Source organism: Lampris incognitus, chromosome 12 (assembly GCF_029633865.1).
Source record: "Lampris incognitus isolate fLamInc1 chromosome 12, fLamInc1.hap2, whole genome shotgun sequence".
Lineage (NCBI taxonomy): Eukaryota > Metazoa > Chordata > Actinopteri > Lampriformes > Lampridae > Lampris > Lampris incognitus.
In genome coordinates, this window is record NC_079222.1 from 16261499 (window position 1) to 16280532 (window position 19034).

A 19034-nucleotide genomic window follows, 5' to 3' on the forward strand; every position below is an offset into this window, starting at 1 on the left:
AAAAAACAATTTTAAATCTGACATGAACAGTCCCATCAGCCATTGCGCTCCCCCAGCCAGAGCGACCGCCTCCCCCGGTCGCAACAGTATGACGTCATTGTTTTAGTTGCAAGGTGCGTGTGTAGCAGATTTGGAACGGAGTGCTGACTCACTTTACTACTAAAAATGTACATTCCACGCAGCCCTAGCTGCTGTTTATTTTTTTTGCATTTGTACGTTAGGAAAAGTTGGGCATACTGTTGGGGTCTAAGATGTTACACAGCCACCTGCCACTACTGGCAGGGGGGGTAAACCTACCACTAGGGGGAGCTGCAGCCCCCAGCCCCCCCCTTTCCCGCGCTAATGCGTAAGGGTACATATATATGTCCTACATACCATTATTTCAACCAAAATGTAGACTAGGGGGCGCACAAGGGATACCACAGTTAGACTAATTAAACTTTAATGGTGACCAGTGGTAATGACATTATTTTTGCACTTGGCAGCACACTAATTAATGGTATTAAGAGCACTGCTGTAAACACACAGCGTCTGCTTAGCCATCCATCCATCCATTATCCAAACCCCTTATCCTGCCCTCAGGGTCACGGGGATGCTGGAGCCTATCCCAGCAGTCACTGGGCGGCAGGCGGGGAGACACCCTGGTCCGGCCGCCAGGCCATCACAGGCCTCTGATTATATTGTCACGTTATTGGAAAGCAAGCGTGTATAAAGGTTTTAACATATCTGAGAGTTTTCTGGAAGCTGAAAATAGATGATGATTTTACTCACCTTTGGTCCCTCAAGGCCATTTTCGCCCGGTGGTCCCATGTCGCCAGGGAAACCCTGTTATGATAGATTAAAATGTTTTTACTGTCCAACACAGTCACGTATAGAGTCACACACTGTGGTAGTCATTTTTGCTAATGTCACAGGTATATACTAATAGTTTTACATATCCCAGGTGTGTGTGTGTTGGGTGTGCATATATATATATACATATATATAACAGGTGTATACTGATAGATATATGTCAGAGGTATGTCACAAGTATATACTGATGATTATATATCACAGGTACAACCCAGCAACTGAGGATGCACAAGCCAGTGCATTCTTAGCGTCGGTCCAAAGCCCGGATAAATAGGGAGGGTTGCATCAGGAAGGGCATCTGGCGTAAAACCTTTTCCAAATCAAATATGCGGATCATAAATCAGATTTCCATACCAGATCGGTCGAGGCCCGGGATACTAACAACCGCCACCAGTACTATTGACCAACAGGGTGCCAGTGGAAACTATGCTACTGTTGGATGAAGGAGAAGGAGAGGGGGGAGAAGCGTGTGCAGAGGCAGCGGGAGAGGAGGAAGGGTAGGAGTGTGGAGGTGAGAATGCTAAAGATGGAGCTGCCAGGAGAGTGGAAAAGAGGAAGGCCAAAGAGGTTGGCGTGACAGAGGAAGAAGCAGAGGACAAGAAGAGATGGAAAAGGATTACCCGCCGTGGCGACCCCTAATGGGAGCAGCCGAAAGTAGCAGTAGTTGTAGTAGTAGTAGTAGTAGTAGCAGTAGTAGTAGTATAAATCATAGGTATATGTCATAGGTGTATATTGACCTCGGGGCCAGGAGGACCAGGTGGACCTGCAGGTCCTCTCTCTCCAAGTTTTCCCTATAGTAAAGAGAAAGAAAATGAGGATAAACATGAACAACTCCCACTATCCTTGAAAAGAGACTTGAGTATAATGGCTGGGTATTTTTCATCAACATCCATACAGCATTTTCGTATCATTATTATCATTACTGTTTTCACCGTGACGTGCTGTTGAATCAGAACTTGGGAGAGCTCACCTGTGGTCCTGGTTTCCCTTGCATGCCTGGTACCCCAGGGGTCCCCTGGACGCCCTGTCAGACACATAAATAAGCAAAACAACCCTCACTGACAGCCAGAGGGGAATCAGGAGCACAGAACCGGAGTGCTGATTTCTGCTCTAAGGAAAAACCCATCAGACATGCATGACTCTGCTCTGAATCTGTGTTGTCTCATGTGCCTGTTCTCTGATACAATAAGGTTCAAGTTTTGCTGAGAACACAGACAATTAGAGGTTTTACATGAGAGTTTCCATCGCCATCTGGCTAAGTCATTCTCCAAAGACATTCAAAAGCACAGGAGACAAGGCTGGCTGTGGGGTAGGAACGGAAGAGGAGAATACAGGAATTGTTGAACAGAAGTGAATGGGTTACCTAATAAAGAGAAGAGGGGGGTATATCAGTGTGTGTGTGTGTGTGTGTGTGTGTGTTTATGTTTGTCTCATGGTGCTCTATACCTTGTCCCCCATGAACCCGAGCTCTCCTTGCTCTCCGGGAATCCCAACTTCACCCTGGTGGAGTTTGAGAAGGACAGGGACGGTGAAGACGGACGGCAGCAGGGGGGCAGACAGAACAACAGAAAGAAAGAGCACTAAATTAAAAACTCTGGGGACTATGGTCAACTCTTGCTCTGTTGATGAGCTTCAACAGGCAGTACCGATTAAAGTTCTGCATAGATTATTCACACACTACAATCCATCAGTTTCTGACAGCCCAAGTCATTGCTAGAACATGAGCCAGCTTCTTCACGTGGTGTTGATCTGTCTCATGTAAAAGATTGAAGGCTATTACTCCATACACCCACATTTCTCAGTGAATAAGCCAGTGCTCAACAGATGAGCCTACCACAACCCGCTTAAAAATAAGCGGGGAAAGATATAGGCTCAACCACACTTCTGCACAATATTGTATATTGATAGGACAGTAGTAGTGCACTCATTGTTGGCAGGCACCTGTCGAATTGTAATGTACTATAAAGACAGGAAGAACCTCTATCTCATGTTAATATGCCCTATCTTAGGTTTCATATCATACTGGCAAAAGCAGCGCCTAAATGAAAGCATGCTGTATGTTTTATAGCGTGACAGGGACGACTTTGGGGGGGAAAGGGGGTATCTATCCATCACATGCTGCTCAAACACAGGCCAATAACTGGAATATTCAGATCACCTTATCACCTTTCAGTCCTGGTTCTCCTGGGTTTCCGGGCACCCCCTGGAAAATAACACCAATGCACTGTTAAGAGGGGGGAAGCCTGTGAAAGAAAACCTCATCTATATCTGAAATACTAAACCCAAGACGGATCAACCTGAACACGGTTATGTGTACTGGGTAACAGGACTGCAGAGGTGAATTTTCATCAAAGGAGCTGTCATAAGGCATTTCATTGTTCCCTTTCTTGTCCTTGCTGTCCATAAGGGAAAAAAGTATATCATTTCTCTAGCTCACATATTCTGTACATTCGCTTACCTGCCATAGAAAGATGGCCCAGTTCATTGACAACAGTTTCCTGTCTTGTGCTTTAGATAGCCTGTCCCAGGAGGACAGTAACTTACTCTACCACTACCATTAAAAACACTTCCCAGAAAAATACCACAACACTGGGGGGGCTGTCCACTGTAGTGAAATACAGCTGTCCATTGTGGTGTAAATTTGAACAATACGTGCACTGTAAAAAATAATCTGCTGGTTTAACTAAAAAAAAAAAAGGTGAGTAATCTGAACTAGAGTGCGCATGTACTCACTTTTTTAAGTTACACCAGCAGATTATTTTTTGCAGTGTGCATGCATGAAGGCGAAAAACAGTTTCCGAGTGTATGAGGGTCTACCTTCAATCCATTGGGTCCTGGAAGGCCCATCTCCCCAACAGGTCCCATATCACCCTGTAAAAAGAAGAGGAATGAGATAAAATTACATCATTCAATAATATCACACACACATAGGACAGTGGGCTCCTGTTCCCCTCACCATCTGACTTTATTTCACACACACACACACACACACACACACAAACATGCACATGCATACGCACATGCACATTTTGTGAGAAAAAATAAACACTGACATTCATCTCATCATAATTGAAGAATAACAGTACCATTTTCATGCTTCCTGCTTATCTCCACTGCAGTCACACTTGACACAATGCAACACAACGCACAACAATATTAAACAATCAGATTCAGGGAACCAGGAATGGATCCAGCAATCCTCAGCCAAGTCTCTGGTGTAGATTCTGTCTCATAAAATGCTTGCTGGGACTCTACTGATAAAGGCTCGGAATCAAATTAGTGCCATCACTGAAAACAGAACCAGCCACGAGCCACATGGCTTACAGAGCACCGGCTGAACAAATTCCACAGGACAAGTGCAGAGATGTCAACCCAAGGGAGAACAACCAGAACATAGTTCCTCCGTATTTCCTCGAGAATCACCAAACTGAGGCGGGCACATTGAAAGCATCATTAGATTATCTGTGTTCTCTTCCGTTCATGACAGATAAAGTAATGGGCATCCTTAGGAGTGATTCACCAACACAGGAAGAGGAGAGGAGTCAGCACGATGGTAGCAGCTACAAATGCATAAGAAAAAAAATGATTCTTGCTGTGCACTATTTGTGTGTTTGTGCAGCGCTACTAGCTGCAGGGTGGCCTTGGCTCAGTGTGTCACAGATTTATCTGCTTAGCCATAATGCTTGTGTAGTAACAGTGGGCGTACGTGAGAGTGCTTACTGCAATATACTGTGTTGTTTACGGATTTTCAAAAGGGGGTCATTTCAGAGAGGAAGGAAGAGAAAGAGAGAGAGAGAGAGAGATTAGAAGAGAGTGAGAACCAAAGGGAGATGGAGCGATAGACTGAGTGGTGTGCTGCTGAATTTTCAGGAAGGTTCCTTAAGCTTTCTTTCTACCATCCTAAAAATCCTCTTCCTTTTTCACAGCAGCTATCTGACATTACACACACACACACACACACACACACACACACACACACACACACACACACACACACACACACACACACACACACACACACACACACACAGATGATTCTTGAGAAGTAGCTTCAATGGATTATGATGGAACTCTCAATTTATCCATTCAACGTCAACAATGTTTTTTTTTTGTGGATTTTCCCCTCTTTTTCTCCTCAATTGTACCCGGCCAATTACCCCACTCTTCTGAGCCATCCTGGTCGCTGCTCCACCCCCTCTGCCGACTACCACGTCTCCTCCGATACTTGTGGAGTCTTCAGCCGCTTCTTTTCACCTGACAGTGAGGAGTTTCGCCAGGGGGATGTAGAGCGTGGGAGGATCACGCTATTCCCCCCAGTTCCCCCTCCCCCTCGAACAGGTGCCCCGACCGACCAGAGGAGGCGCTAGTGCAATGACCGGGACACATACCCACATCCGGCTTCCCACCCGCAGACATGGCCAATTGTGTCTGTTGGGGCGCCCAACCAAGCCGGAGGTAATACGGGAATTCGATCCGGCAATATCCGCGTTGGTAGGCAACGGAACAGACCGCCACACCACCCGGACGCCAGACAAAGCTGCATTCTAACACTATCCCATCCTCCATGCCGGTCTGTCTTCATCCCAAGTGAAAGCCTGTCGTCTCTTGAGGAGGCCCATCTGTCTGTCGTGTATTTATATCTTGGAGGTTGTAGATCAGTTTAGCTAGTCTGAAAACTGACGGGTCGAATGAACACAGCAGACATGGCCCTCAGGGCAGAGCTGTAATCAGAAAGGCCTCCGCAATGTCAATTACAGGCCTGCCGCCACTGCCGGTGGCCCAGAATAGAGCGGGAGGAGCGACGTGGATGGGAGAAGACAGGACACGACAAGAGAAGTTAGCGACACATTATAATCAGACATAATTATGTGGCTGTTGGGCAGGGCGCTCTATGTGACAAGGAGGAGGGGGGGGCACTCTGCTGTTCAATGAAAGTTAAATTAGAGAGCGATTTAGAATAACACGAGATCTTTTTTTTTAATGGTGCCAGTTGATTGACAGTTAGGGGGTCATTTATAGATCACTATTATAGATTACGCTCCATGATTTATACCTTACAACCAAGGTAGAATGGGCACACTGGATGATGGATTCTAAAATACTTCCCATAATTTAATATTTATATAATTTGTAGTTGGTGAATATTCGATGATGGTTGGTTGATTGCCAAAGTAGCTGGCATAGTAGGAAAGCTTAGCAGCTTTTGGCGGGTGGCTTTGTGTTTGTTAATTTCCCACCCAATTTGTAGCTGTTCTGGATGGTGTGGCTGAATTCGAAGTATTCTCTAAATGGAGTGGACTTACACCACCAAAAGCCAGCGCATTTGGAAACACATTCCTTTCAGTTTTGAGGTATGCGTATGGCGTACATAATAGGGTGTTTAAACCCAGCCAGACACTGGTGTTAAATTTTTTTTTATCTAAAATTAAAAATGCATCACTTTTACTACGGAGAGAAACTCACAGGCATAGCTGTATACTCACAATAAGGCCAGGAACTCCGATTGGACCAGGGGCTCCCATCTCACCCTGGTCAGAGAGAGAGGAGAGAGGAGGAGAGAGAGCAAGTGAGATGAAGAGGGAATGAGAAGGAGCAAGTTTCTGGGGTTACTGGCTCTTCTTAAACAAACATGCTTGGAAGAGTGGCTCAGTGTTCATCTGAGCTTATGAGAGGAGGCTGTGTGTGTGTGTGTGTGTGTGTGTGTGTGTGTGTGTGTGTGTGTGTGTGTGTGTGTGTGTGTGTGTGTGTGTGTGTGTGTGTGTGTGTGTGTGTGTGTGCCTGAGGAAAAGGTGACAGGATTTGGGCCCATTCTCCTACTGTGTATCGTGTACTATGCAGCTTCTATCTCCCCGGCAGATACAGAACAAGAGAGGGCACATACACATGATAGAGAGACACAGAGAGAGTGAGAGTATGTGTGTGTGTGTGTGTGTGTGTGTTCTCCTGGATCGCCACCTTGCCGTGGTGGAGAATCTTGCGTGTACCAATGATCTCAAGAGCTATGCCAACTGGACTTGGCTCCTGGTAGGGTCACCCAAGGCGGACAGGTCAAGGGGGAGGTTCCAGACAAAGCGCGATCCAACAAGGACCTCAACGGCGGAACTGGCGGAAGATGTCTTCAGGTCACGATGCTGGTGAAGGCGGATGAAGGCTGCAACAGAGGGTGGTCCCCAATCAGCTTGGTTCTTCCTGCCATTGGGCTCTGGTCACCCCCTGCCAAGGACTGTGTGGTGGCTGCAGGCGCATCAGCCTCTCCACATAAAAATATGTCACGTGCAGGCGTCCTCCTGCAAGGATCAACCCATAAACATCCAGAGTTAAAGCCCTGTGGCAATCAGGAAGAGGTGACGGGGGCAAGACAGTGAAGTCTAGCAGCCCCTAGCCACAACCTGGCACACAGGCGGTGGGTGTATGATCAGTTGCTAAGCCCTGGGACTGAGGCAGAGGGGTTTCTCGGCTGCTGCACCCATGACTGAGCAGCCCTATTTAGGATCCTCTCTGCTCACCCCAGTTGGGGAGGAGGCTAGAAAAGGTGCCCTAAACATAGTCTGTCTCATACCTCCTGTCTGGACCACCGCATCCAGAGGGATCAATACCATGCGGTCAGAAACTCGTATATTCTGGAGCCTGAAACATACAAACCCTCATAGACAATCAATCCAGGAATCGACCTGAATGGCGTATTGCCATCATCGCCTGAGAGATGAGAAGATTCCGGATTGATATTGCCACACCCTCTGAAACCCGACTGGCCGCCCAAAGGCAGCTGAAATAGGAGAAGAGTGGTTCCACTTTTTTTCTGGAAAGGTAACACAGCTGATGAGCTGAGGATCCACGGTGTTGGCTTTGCCACCAAAAACAGCCTCATTTGCCACGTTGTTGAGATACCTCTGGGCATCAACGAACACCTGATGACAATACGACTGGCGCTTGTAAATAACAAGGCTCAGCGTTTTCGGTTTTTACCGATTTTCACCGAAAAATGCCCTGATTTTTTAAAAGGAGCAGATCGGTTTAAACTGATCTTCACCCGGATTTTATGTTTCCACGGATCCAAAAGTTGTTCCTGTTCGTGTGAAGTTATGTAACAGCGTGCTCTTGTGGCGAAATTCGGCATGCTGGACAGCTTTGAAAAATAAAAACCGAAAAAGCTGAGCCTTGCCAAAGCATCACTGTCATCAGTGCATATGCTCCAACACTTGACTCAAAAGATGAAATAAAGGAGACCTTCTATGCCAACCTGGACAATGTTCTCCCCAAAGACCCCAAGGAGGATAAACTAATCTTGCTTGGAGATTTCAGTGCCAGAGTGGGATGAAATTACAACTTGTGGAGAGGCATAATTGGCAAGGAAGGAGTTGGTCAACAACATGCTCAGACAGCCTAATCATCGCCAATACACTCTTCTGCCAGACAAATAAATTTAAAACAACCTACAGGCACCCTCGTTCTAACATTTGGCACCTCATTGACTACATTATTGTCCATCAAAGAGATCAACATGAGGTACTAAACACCAGAGTGATGATCATTGCAGATAACTGCTGGACTGACCACCATCTTATCCGCTCCATCCTGTCCAACCAACTTCACCAGAAAAGAAGGGTGCAGAAAAAGCAAAGCCGACCAAAGTTCAATCAAAAGACTTACTGATGATTCCTCTCGTCAAGAGCTCCAGGCCATGGTCAGTACATCAATGCCCAAGCAGTATCCAGATGATATTGAAAGCTGCTGAGATATGCTCAGGACTGCGATCACTGGCATGTGTAAAACCACTCTTGGACATAAGATGAAGAACCACCAAGATTGCTTTGATGCGAATGAACTGAAAATCCAACAGTTAATCAGCATCAAGAGGCAAGCCTTTACCGTCTGGCAGAATGACATGAACTGCCAAAATAAATGAGCTACCCATGCAAGAACAAAGTCAGCCGTCCAAAGCTGGGTCAGGGAATTGAAGAACCAGTGGTGGATGAAGAAGGCCGTTGAGATCCAGCACCTTGCAGTTACTGGGGATACCAGAGGCTTCTTTGACACTACTAAAGCAATACATGGTCCCAGCCACCGTTGTCTAACCCCCCCTTTGCTCCAAAGATGGGCACACACTGCTAACAGACAACGAGATAATCAAAGAGAGGTGGAAAGAGCACTACTAGGACCTCCCTCCCCTCTTTTTCTTTCAATTGTACTTGGCCAATTACCCGACTCTTCCAAGCCATCCTGGTTGCTGGTCCACCCCCTCTGCCGATCCCGGGAGGGATGCAGACTACCACATGCCTCCCCCCGATACATGTGGAGTCACCAGACGCTTCTTTTCACCTGACAGTGAGGAGTTTCGCCAGGGGGACGTAGCGCATGGGAGGATCACACTATTCCCCCCAGTTCCCCCTTACCCCCTGAACAGGTGCCCTGACTGACCAGAGGAGGCGCTAGTGCAGAGACCAGGACACATACCCAAATCTGGCTTCCCACCCACAGACACGGTCAATTGCTTCTTTAGGGATGTCCGACTAAGCCAGAGGTAACACGGGGATTTGAACCGGCGATCCCCATGTTGGTAGACAATGGAATAGACAACTATGCTACCCGGACGTCCCACTACCAAGACTTTTTAAACCGGTACTCTAGCCCTGAGATGGATGCCCTCCAACAACTCCCTCAACAACCCGAAGAGGAGGACATGGCAGCATCACCAAGTCTAAGAGAAGTCCAGGATGCCACCGGGAAGATGAAAATCAACAAGGCTGCTGGTCCTGATGGAATACCGGCAGAAGTACCGAGGGCAGGTGGACCTACACTCCTCAGACATATCCATGCCCATGGGAAAAGGAGAAAATCCCTGTGCAACTTAGGTATGCACCCATTGTCTATATCTTTAAGAAAGGGGACAAAGTTGAGTATGGAAACTAACGTAGCATATTCTTGCTTTCCACCATAGGGAAAGCCCTGGCTAGGGTCTTGGCCAACAGACTCCTGCTAATATCAAAGGAAATTTTGAAAGAATCCCAGAGCAGTTTTCATCCTAACAGTGGCACCATGGACATGATTTTTATGCTCGCCAACTCTAAGAAAAAGCCCACGAACAGAATCAACCATGAGACATGGCCTTCATAGACTTAACCAAAGCTTTCGATTCCATAAACTGCCAGGCCCTCTGGATAGTTCTGTCAAAAATAGGCTGCCCTGACAAAACATATCAGAGTACTATGACTACTGCATAACAATATGTCAGCTGGAGTACTAAGCAGCTATGGAGACGAGACAGAGTCCTTCAAGATCCACACAGGAGTTAAACAAGGCTGTGTCATTGCCCCAACCCTGTTCTGTCTTCACTGCCACCATCCTCCACATCACGGGTCCCAATATACCTCAGGGAGTCAAAATCATGTACAGGACTGATGGGAATCTTCTGAATATTAACAGATTAAGAGCTAAAGGTAAAACCACCACCACATCCATCATAGAGTCGCAGTACAATGAAGAAAACGCCTCAATGTCACTTGTAGAAGAGGAACTACAGAGCATACTGGACACCTTTGCAAAGGCATACAACCAGCTTGGCCTGGCCATTAACATAAAAAAAGACTCATATCTTCTACCAACCCCCACCCAACAAAAATATGCCTGCTATGAGACGTGGGACAGTTCCCATATCTTGGCAGCATTCTCTCCTCCAAAACCAACACTGACACTGAAATACACCATCATCTCAGTTGTTCCAGCCGGACCTTCTCAAGACTGAGTAAAAAGGTTTTTGAAAACCGCGACCTTCAGGCTAGAACAAAAATTCTGGTGAACAAAGTGGTAGTGCTGCCAACCCTACTGTATGGGTCAGAAACCTCGACCACATATAGCTGGCACCTGAAGGCACTTGAGGCATACCAACAGCGATGCCTCAAGCAGATCCTTAAGATCAGCTGGGAGGATAAGCGCACCAACTTCAGCGTCCTCAAGGAGGCCTTCATGCCTACTATAACTGCCACCATCGCATAACATCAGCTGAGATGGACTGGCCATGTCCTCCACATGTCTGACTCTCGCCTCCCGAAACAAGTCCTTTACTCTCATCTCGTGACAGGACGCTGTGCCCCAGGAGGACAAAAGAAGCGATATACAGATAACATCAAGGCTCACATCAAGAGGATTGGCATCGACCTTAACACCTGGGAACAAAAAGCAAAAAACAGGGAGGCCTGGAGACTGGCTGTCCGTGAGGGTGCTGGGCGCTACAACCATTTCCTCCACTGCGCTGCTGAAAATAAGCGCAGACTCAGAAAGGAGCGAGTTACCAGAAAGTCCCAAACCACATCTTCAACCACGTCTTCACACCCTTCCCCACATTGCCCCAAAATATGCGGCACCAGGATCGGACCCAGAAGGAGAACAGTCATACTTGACCCCAAGTGACCGATGATGATGATGATGATGGTGTGTGAGTGTGTGTGTGTGTGCATGCAAGAGAGAAAGAAACAGAGTGAGAGAGAAAGAGGAAGACGGACATTGACCAGGGACACACAGAGAGGTTTGTTGCCCCCCCCCCCCGTCATAGCCCTGCTGCTACGTGCCATGCCCATTTCCTCTATGCATGCAGCTCAGATAAAAGGACCCTTTCCTTCTGACTTAAAAAAAAAAAATCAAGGAAATCAGATAGGGAAGATTATCCTGTCTACAAATGCCTTGCCCTGATGTCTGCCCCACAGAGATACAGTATTGAAAAAATTCAGAATACCCTGTAGAGTGAAAAAAGTCATTTGTAGCCACTGAAGCAGAGCGAAGAAGAAGTGACACTACCGCTGATACATGCCCATTACATATATATCCAGAGAATCAGTGGCAATGGAAAGAAAATGTGATTTGATTGCAACCACTGCAAAACAAGACATAAATATCAAGGACACATGAAAGACAGCATCCTCAATTTTAACTGTTAAAAAACTGTTAGGGTTTTTAACTTTGGACCTATTGTTTAAGATTCAACCCAACCACCGAATTAGTGGGAAACCGGGGGATGAGTGGACAATTTTTTTTTCTGTAAGCATAAAGGCCTTGTTTAGACTGCGTTTAGAATGTGCTCTCGTGTGTCTCCCGTGTGTCTCCCCCCGTGTGTCTTTATATGTTTATTATGTGCACTTGAGGACGGTGTGCTAATGTGTTTATGGCTTAATTTCAGAGAATTTCCAGCCTTACTGGTGGAGCCTCTTTACACATATAAGCATGACAGTAAATGAAAAATGCTTAGATCAAATAATTTGATGTGTTCCATATGGGCAGAGTCATGCAGCGGTTTCTGCTGAACTATCCTGACTGTGCTGAGGAGAATAATTAGTCAAAGACGATTTAATGCATCATTTACTGTTCCTGGATAGCACCTCCGTATATATATTTGTGTGTGTCTGTGTGTGTGTGTCTTTTAATGGTCCGTTTCACACAAGTGCTGAACAGAAAAGGGTTGAGTCGGAAGCCAAGCTAACTTTGTTATGCTCTTCATGTTGCAGATTTTAAAAAATAACTGCCAGTTAAAATCATCACTAACAGTAGGAAGGATGTGTTGAAATAAAACATGGCAGTGAAGCTTGTTTGAAACTAACTTCAAACAGAATTGTAAAACAAGGCCAACCTACTGGACAAATTATTTTTCCCATCACCACTGTGGAAATGGACCGGTCCAGACTTCCCAGCAAGTAAAACGTCAGGGGAGAATATGTTAGTAAAATAATGTGTTAGTAAAACCCTAATTCATTTCCTTTCTGTGTGTGCATACGTGTGAGTGTATGAGAGAGAGTGGATAGGTCTGGGTGTGTGTGTGTGTGTGTGTCCTGCATATACTTATGTGTGAATGTGTGTGTGTGTGTGTCTGTGTGAGACGTACTGGCTCCCCATCTGGTCCTGGTGGTCCCCTCTCTCCAAAGTCCCCTGGAAATCCCTGGTGGGAGAAAAAACAGCTTTTATGTTCATTTATGTTCACATGCAAGGCAACAACACAACAAGCCTGAAACACTCGGGCTCATATGGAGGATAAACCTAGATACCGATACATTGGATTTATAGTACATCATTTGGGATAACGACATAATTTACGTTGTTTGGGTCTGATCATTACTACACAATTCAATTATAATAATTACACTTGAAAATAATAACATTTTATGAACATAATTATTATCAGGACTCAGAAATCAGGAAGACTTTGTCATTTCATTTCATGTACTTGTGTACATGAAATAAAAAGAAATGTCATAATAAAATATATTTTCATAAATAAAATTTTATTTTAAAATATTTTAAAGTAATATTTTATGAGTAAAATATTTCCATATCATATAAATCTTTAGATATAGTTAGCATATAATGATGCATTTGTATTTTAATTATTTTACTATTATTATTATTGTTATTATTATTATTATTATTATTGTTACTATTACCATTATTATTATTATCATTATTAATAGTAGTAGTAGTAGTGGTAGTAGATGTATTGCACAAAAGGCCTCTTTCAATATCATAGTGTAAAAGCAACTTAATTAAAAATGAATTTCATCTTCGCAGGGTGTGTTCAACTTCCACTCCCCCATAATGTTGACATGTCGCCGATGCAATTTTTCAGTAAATCGCCTCTCTCGCTACAGGGTTCTGCTAGTGCTTAATTGGCATCATTTACCCAGCACATTCTCACAATTACTACAGACCGCTGAACAACCCAGAGTGCCTACTGTAATTGTGCACTTATTATATCAATTTCACCCTGTTTAATATAAAATTAGACATTAAGAAATTCAAAACGCTTTCTCAAATTACATGTGTAAAAGCTCTATTATGATCATTAAATCTTACAGGGTGGAGACAGTAACGACTCCATTACGAACGAGCGGTTTCTAAAAGGAGAGAAAGCGGCCAGGAAGTTTTTTAGCCCAGTTAGCAGAAAATGAGAGGCTAATCTGAGCTACGCTAACGTAAGGCGTTGCTGCAAAGGAAAACTCCAGTAAGCATAATGGTTTATGTAACTAAAGCTAGACCATCCAGGAACACTTAATTTGATGGCTAAGATCGGTTCTTCTGGAGTCAACTCTTCGGTTTAAATTGCAAATTGCCGTAGATACCCCTGGAAAAGGGCACTTATTTTTGCAAGGGTGAAGCTACTTTAGATTGTATGTATGTATTTGAATACAACTGCTCACTGTAAATATAACCTGCTGAAACAATGTTACCTTTCTGTTTCCTGTCACTTAAAGGTTTATGTTTTAGCTATTCTTTCTTGGGCAATTTTGTGTTTTTGACTTAATTAAACAATTATTAGATCTTGTGACTAGGGCTATGTTAATGTTAACACAATAACTGCCCCCTTTGCTGCTGCAAACAACCAGAGCACATTTTTCTGTACTGTTTTATCCCATGTACTAATGTCACCATCTTGCACCAGAAATGGGATCCCATGGACAAAGTCTGAGTCATAACACGTGAGCATCACGTAAACCCCGAGGCTTCTGTTCAATACAGCCAAGACATTAGCTGGAAAATCAAATGCCCAGATGAGTCTGTAGGTGGATGCTCAAGACCGAGAGGAGCATGCATGACTGACATGACTGATGCTCACCATGGGTCCACAGTTTGCATTTCATTCAGGCACATTGAAAGAAATACAAGCCCAGGAGAAATTGCACTGAAGCATAAAAGTGGCCCCAGAGATAAATTATGTAGTTTTATAAATAAATATGGAACTAATATGAAATACCTAGCCTAGCCAAGTAAAGAATTTAAAAATGGAAGCAGGGCTTTAGAGAGAGTGTCTCTAGTTGTTTTTATGCTATTAAGTGGCTCTCTGAATTAACTGGGGAAAGGTGTCCAAGTTCTTGCGTTATTGTGAATATACTGTGAGAAAGGATTGCATACTGACAGTGCGTACTGTCTGTCTGTTTACTAGGATACATCTGAGAGGGGGGACTGGAATCAAAGCTACATTACTTGGGTTTCTCAATACCATAGATCAAATGTGACTGTCTAATATACACAACCATTCTCCCCAACTGTATCCAGCCAATTACCCCATTCTTCCAAGCCATCCCAGTCATTGCTCCACCCCCTTTGCCGAGCCAGGGAGGGCTGCAGACTACCACTCGCCTCCTCCGATACATGTGGAGTCGTCAGCCGCTTCTTTTCACCTGACACTGAGGAGTTTCACCAGGGAGACATAGCACGTGAGAGGATCATGCTATTCCCCCAAGTTTCCCCTTCCGACCAGAGGAGGCTCTAGTACAGCGACCAGGACACATACCCACATGCGGGTTTCCACCTTCAGACACAGCCAATTGTGTCTGTAGGGATGCCCGACCAAGCCGGAGGTAACACAGGGATTCGAACCGGCGATCCCCGTGTTGGTAGGCAACGGAATAGACCGCTACACGACGCCCCAACCATGAAAATCCTAATGTAACAAACATATGTAGCTGAACCTGCCCCTCAAATGCCCCATATTAAAAAACACAACGTTCTCAAGAAGCCATAAGTTGAAATAGAGAACAGTTGGTCTTTGAACTTTGGAAAACTCCCTGGCTATAATTTACTATGACATCTATTACAGCGTACTTTAATATCACCCCACAGTGAGTGGATGATTTTTGTTGAAAGTTCATCCTTAATGGAGTACAAGCACTCTAGTTAATGGCCAGCAATCAGTCCCTGGCACGGGTTTTTGGTGCTTCTTCACTTTATTTGTCATGGTGAGTCACTCCAGGGTCTTAGGGTCGACACCACATCTCTGCCAGACACAACACAAGTGTTTGAAGGTGTGTGCACACACGCCAGTGTGTAGACAGAGAGTCATTAATGTTTAGTTTTCTTCTTCTTTCGTTTTTTCCCCTGTTTCTCAGGGGTCGCCGCTGCAGATTTTTGCCCTCCATAGTGTTCTGTCTGACGCATCCCTCTCCCGCAGTCCAACCCTCCCCATGTCCTCCTCTATCCTGATTTTGTCAGTCCACATACTGATTTGGCAAAATTCTAACCCTATGGATGGGGGCACAGGTAAAGTATTGGATACCATCCCGGTATTCATGGACTGATACCCATGCCCAAGGGCATGCGGGCCAGTGTGTGTCGACAGAGTCTTTAATGGTTACACTTAATAATGACTGAATATCTCGTCATTAAATTTAATCTGTTGTTGTGAAGAATTGCTTCCACTCCTTCCCCAAACGGACCAGGTGCTGTCCACAAGTAGACTGGAACTTGTTTGGCATACTAAGGGTAGAGTGCTGTGGAGACGGCACAATCGTATTAAAAGATTCAACATGTTAGAGTGTTTAACCTGTACCAAGATGGTCCACCAGCTAGTTCGTAAACAACTCCCTCGTTGTACAATAGCTGCAATTCTGCAACACTCACACTTAGAAGACACTGGCTTGCGTGTGTTTAAACATTTTGGTCTATAAATGTCTTGTGAAAACCCAATAAGCAACAGCTGCAGGATGATCTCAGCAGTGTTACGTGGTTGTATGGTCCCTCTAAAATGCTCTCTGTCATCTGTATTTGAACAATGGCTAACTAATACACACACACACACCAGAACCTATGGCAGCTTACGTGTGGCTTGGCTCTATGCTAAGGGGACCTATAGCCCACCACTCCACAAAAGCCTTTTGTTCTTGCATTCAAAAGCCTGGCGTGTGGATAGTAGGAATCTGCCATGTTCACGGTGTGTTTAACCCTTCCATTAGCCATGGAAATATTTAACAGGGTCTTCGAGTGACGCAGATGCAGACCTCATTAATCTTCACAAATTTGAGACTTCGCTCAGAAACCTCACAAGGAGGCGTCCGGGTACCATAGTAGTCTATTCCGTTGCCTAGCAACGTGGGGATCACCGGTTCGAATCCCGGCTTGGTCGGACGTCCCTACAGACACAATTGGTCGTGTCCATGGGTGGGAAGCTGGATGTGGGTATGTGTCCTGGTCGTGGCACTAGCGCCTCCTCTGGTCGGGGGAGGGGGGACTCGGGGGAATAACGTGATCCTCTCACGCGTAGCTACGTCCCCCTGCCGAAACTCCTCACTGTCAGGTGAAAAGAAGCGGCTGGCGACTCCACATGTATCGGAGGAGGCATGTGGTAGTCTGCAGCCCTCCCGACCAGGAAGGCTCAGAAGAGTGGGGGTAATTGGTTGGGTACAATGGGGGAGAAAAAAGGGGGAAATCCCCTCCCCCTCCAAAAAAAAAACCTCACAAGAAGACTCAGAATGAAAGTGAGGCTGGATACAACACTTAAATGTAATGTGAAGCAACCACATTGTCTCACTTAAGTCTGGGTTGGGAATGTTGTAAGGTAAAATCTTTAATCAGAGTACACAAACTCAAACAAATTTAAGTGTGCCTCTGTGTCACATCTGTCAAATTCAACTGAGTCATTCAAAAGTGGCTAAGAAAGACATTGCTTTCAAGGTCCATTGATAACACCCTGCAGAACAATTCATCACACTTAAGAATGATTATCTATAAAGTATGTTGAGACAAAACTTTACCGGCCTACCCATCTTGCCCCTCTTCCCTGATTCACCAGGAATGCCCTGAAAATCAAAGTGAAATGAAGAGAAGACAACAGTGAAGATAGGAAGAGGACGGACAAATGGTTGCGGGAGAATTGGGAGAATGGCGGGGGGTATCGAGACAGAGAGAGAGAGAGAGAGACAGCATGAATACAGAAAAATGATAAAAAATAAACATGGAAGAAAGAGAGAGAAAGAAAGAGAGACGTCATGTAAAAACCACATAAAACCCGAAACACACACACACACACTCAAGTATAACGGATCAATTTGAGATAAAATGACATTAAGAAGTAATAGCTGTGAGCTTCTGTCCACTCCAGATCCAACAGATATGACAAACAGCTGACTGCAGCCCAAATTCTTCAACATTCTCCCTACCTCATTATGAGGGATTTATCGCCCCTTTTTCATATGTGTGTTAAATAAACAGTTTCTCCCGGGAGAAGACAGGCAGACACCGCCTGTTGTGTGCAGCGAGGGAATGACCTATCTAGCCGGCTGGCACGCTGTACAGGGATCCACTGGTTACAGCTCGCCTCGCGCTGACATAACCCCCTGGAGCATGTCATAAGTGGGCTAATCGCTCGGTGTTTTAAAAGGTTATGCCGAAGGCGGAGGCCTTGAGGAGTTCAGCCAGTTCAAAGACTCTAAGAAGGGGCTTTTATCGCATGAGTCACCAACACTCCCACACGGCCTTCCACAGCAGCATCTCAGACAGCTGGGGGCTGTTCCCACATTACAACAATAACAAGGCTGCTGAATGAAACAACAGAGGCTGCACTCCTGCCATCTCATCAGGCCACGAGTTTGGTTTCAGCTGTTTACTGTACGCCCTGTGCAAGCGTTTGATGTTGCTTTTTGAGACAGATTAAGGAGAACTCACTCTTTCGCCATCAGGTCCGGGTAGGCCAAAAAGCCCCGGGATACCAATGAAACCCTGTATACAAGAGGGGGGGGGAGGAGAGGGAGAGAATAGAGAGGAGTAAAATTTGATGTGACATTTTCCGAGACCACACAAGCAATAAGAGAAGCGTCAAAACCCATTGGCTTTACAACCAATTTGTGGTGGTCAGGGTCCAATGTGAGTGGGCTTCCATGAAGAACCAAGCCATGAGGCAAGTGTATATGCCCATGGACTGCATGGTGCTGGCTTCCACGATGTAGTCCAAGGGCACATACCCTCACGCCAGGGATCTCTGAAGAACATCACACTGGGCTGTTGGCAGAAGAGTTATTTGTCTTACACACTGAACACACACACACACACACACACACACACACACACACACACACACACACGCACGCACGCACGCAGGCAGGCAGGCAGGCAGGCAGTGGTGGCTTCCTCCAGGGGCAGCCAAGAGCAGTGGGCAGCCCTTTCCTTTGGCACCTGGGGACCAGTTCCAGATGGACTTACATGTTGTGGTCAGGGACAGGACGGGGGAGCATTCTCCATGTTTTTATTGGCTGTTAATTGACTTTTACTGCATGTTCTTTTTGATGTCAGACGAAACCCATGTGAGCGCGGGGAGAACATACAAAATCCACATGGGAAGGCCCCTACTCGTGAGATAACCCACCTGAGCATGGGGAGAACATGCAGAGTACACACAGACAGCGACTGCACACTGAACGGGCTGGGGAGAA

At 45.6% G+C, this 19034-nt stretch overlaps 1 protein-coding gene across 1 annotated transcript; it reads right to left on the reverse strand.

The window, feature by feature from the left end:
• Positions 1-717: 717 nt before the first annotated feature.
• LOC130121559 (collagen alpha-1(XXVII) chain B-like) lies at positions 718-17383 on the reverse strand. The gene is made up of 9 exons (XM_056290407.1): positions 17361-17383; positions 12722-12775; positions 6336-6380; positions 3670-3723; positions 3011-3055; positions 2299-2352; positions 1823-1876; positions 1590-1643; positions 718-825 (listed from the first exon to the last, which is right to left on the reverse strand). Exons 1-9 carry the CDS (start codon positions 17370-17372, stop codon positions 718-720), a joined length of 480 nt encoding a protein of 159 aa, XP_056146382.1. The 5' UTR covers positions 17373-17383.
• Positions 17384-19034: the final 1651 nt, after the last annotated feature.

What these genes read in the sequence shown, in the direction of transcription:
- LOC130121559 (XM_056290407.1), bottom strand. An exon ending in CAGGACCAGATGGGGAGCCA is followed by an intron (nt 6,381 to 12,721) that starts GTACGTCTCACA and finishes CTCTCTGACCAG; the next exon opens with GGTGAGATGGGAGCCCCTGG. An exon ending in CAGGACTGAAAGGTGATAAG is followed by an intron (nt 2,353 to 3,010) that starts GTGATCTGAATA and finishes AAACTCCACCAG; the next exon opens with GGTGAAGTTGGGATTCCCGG.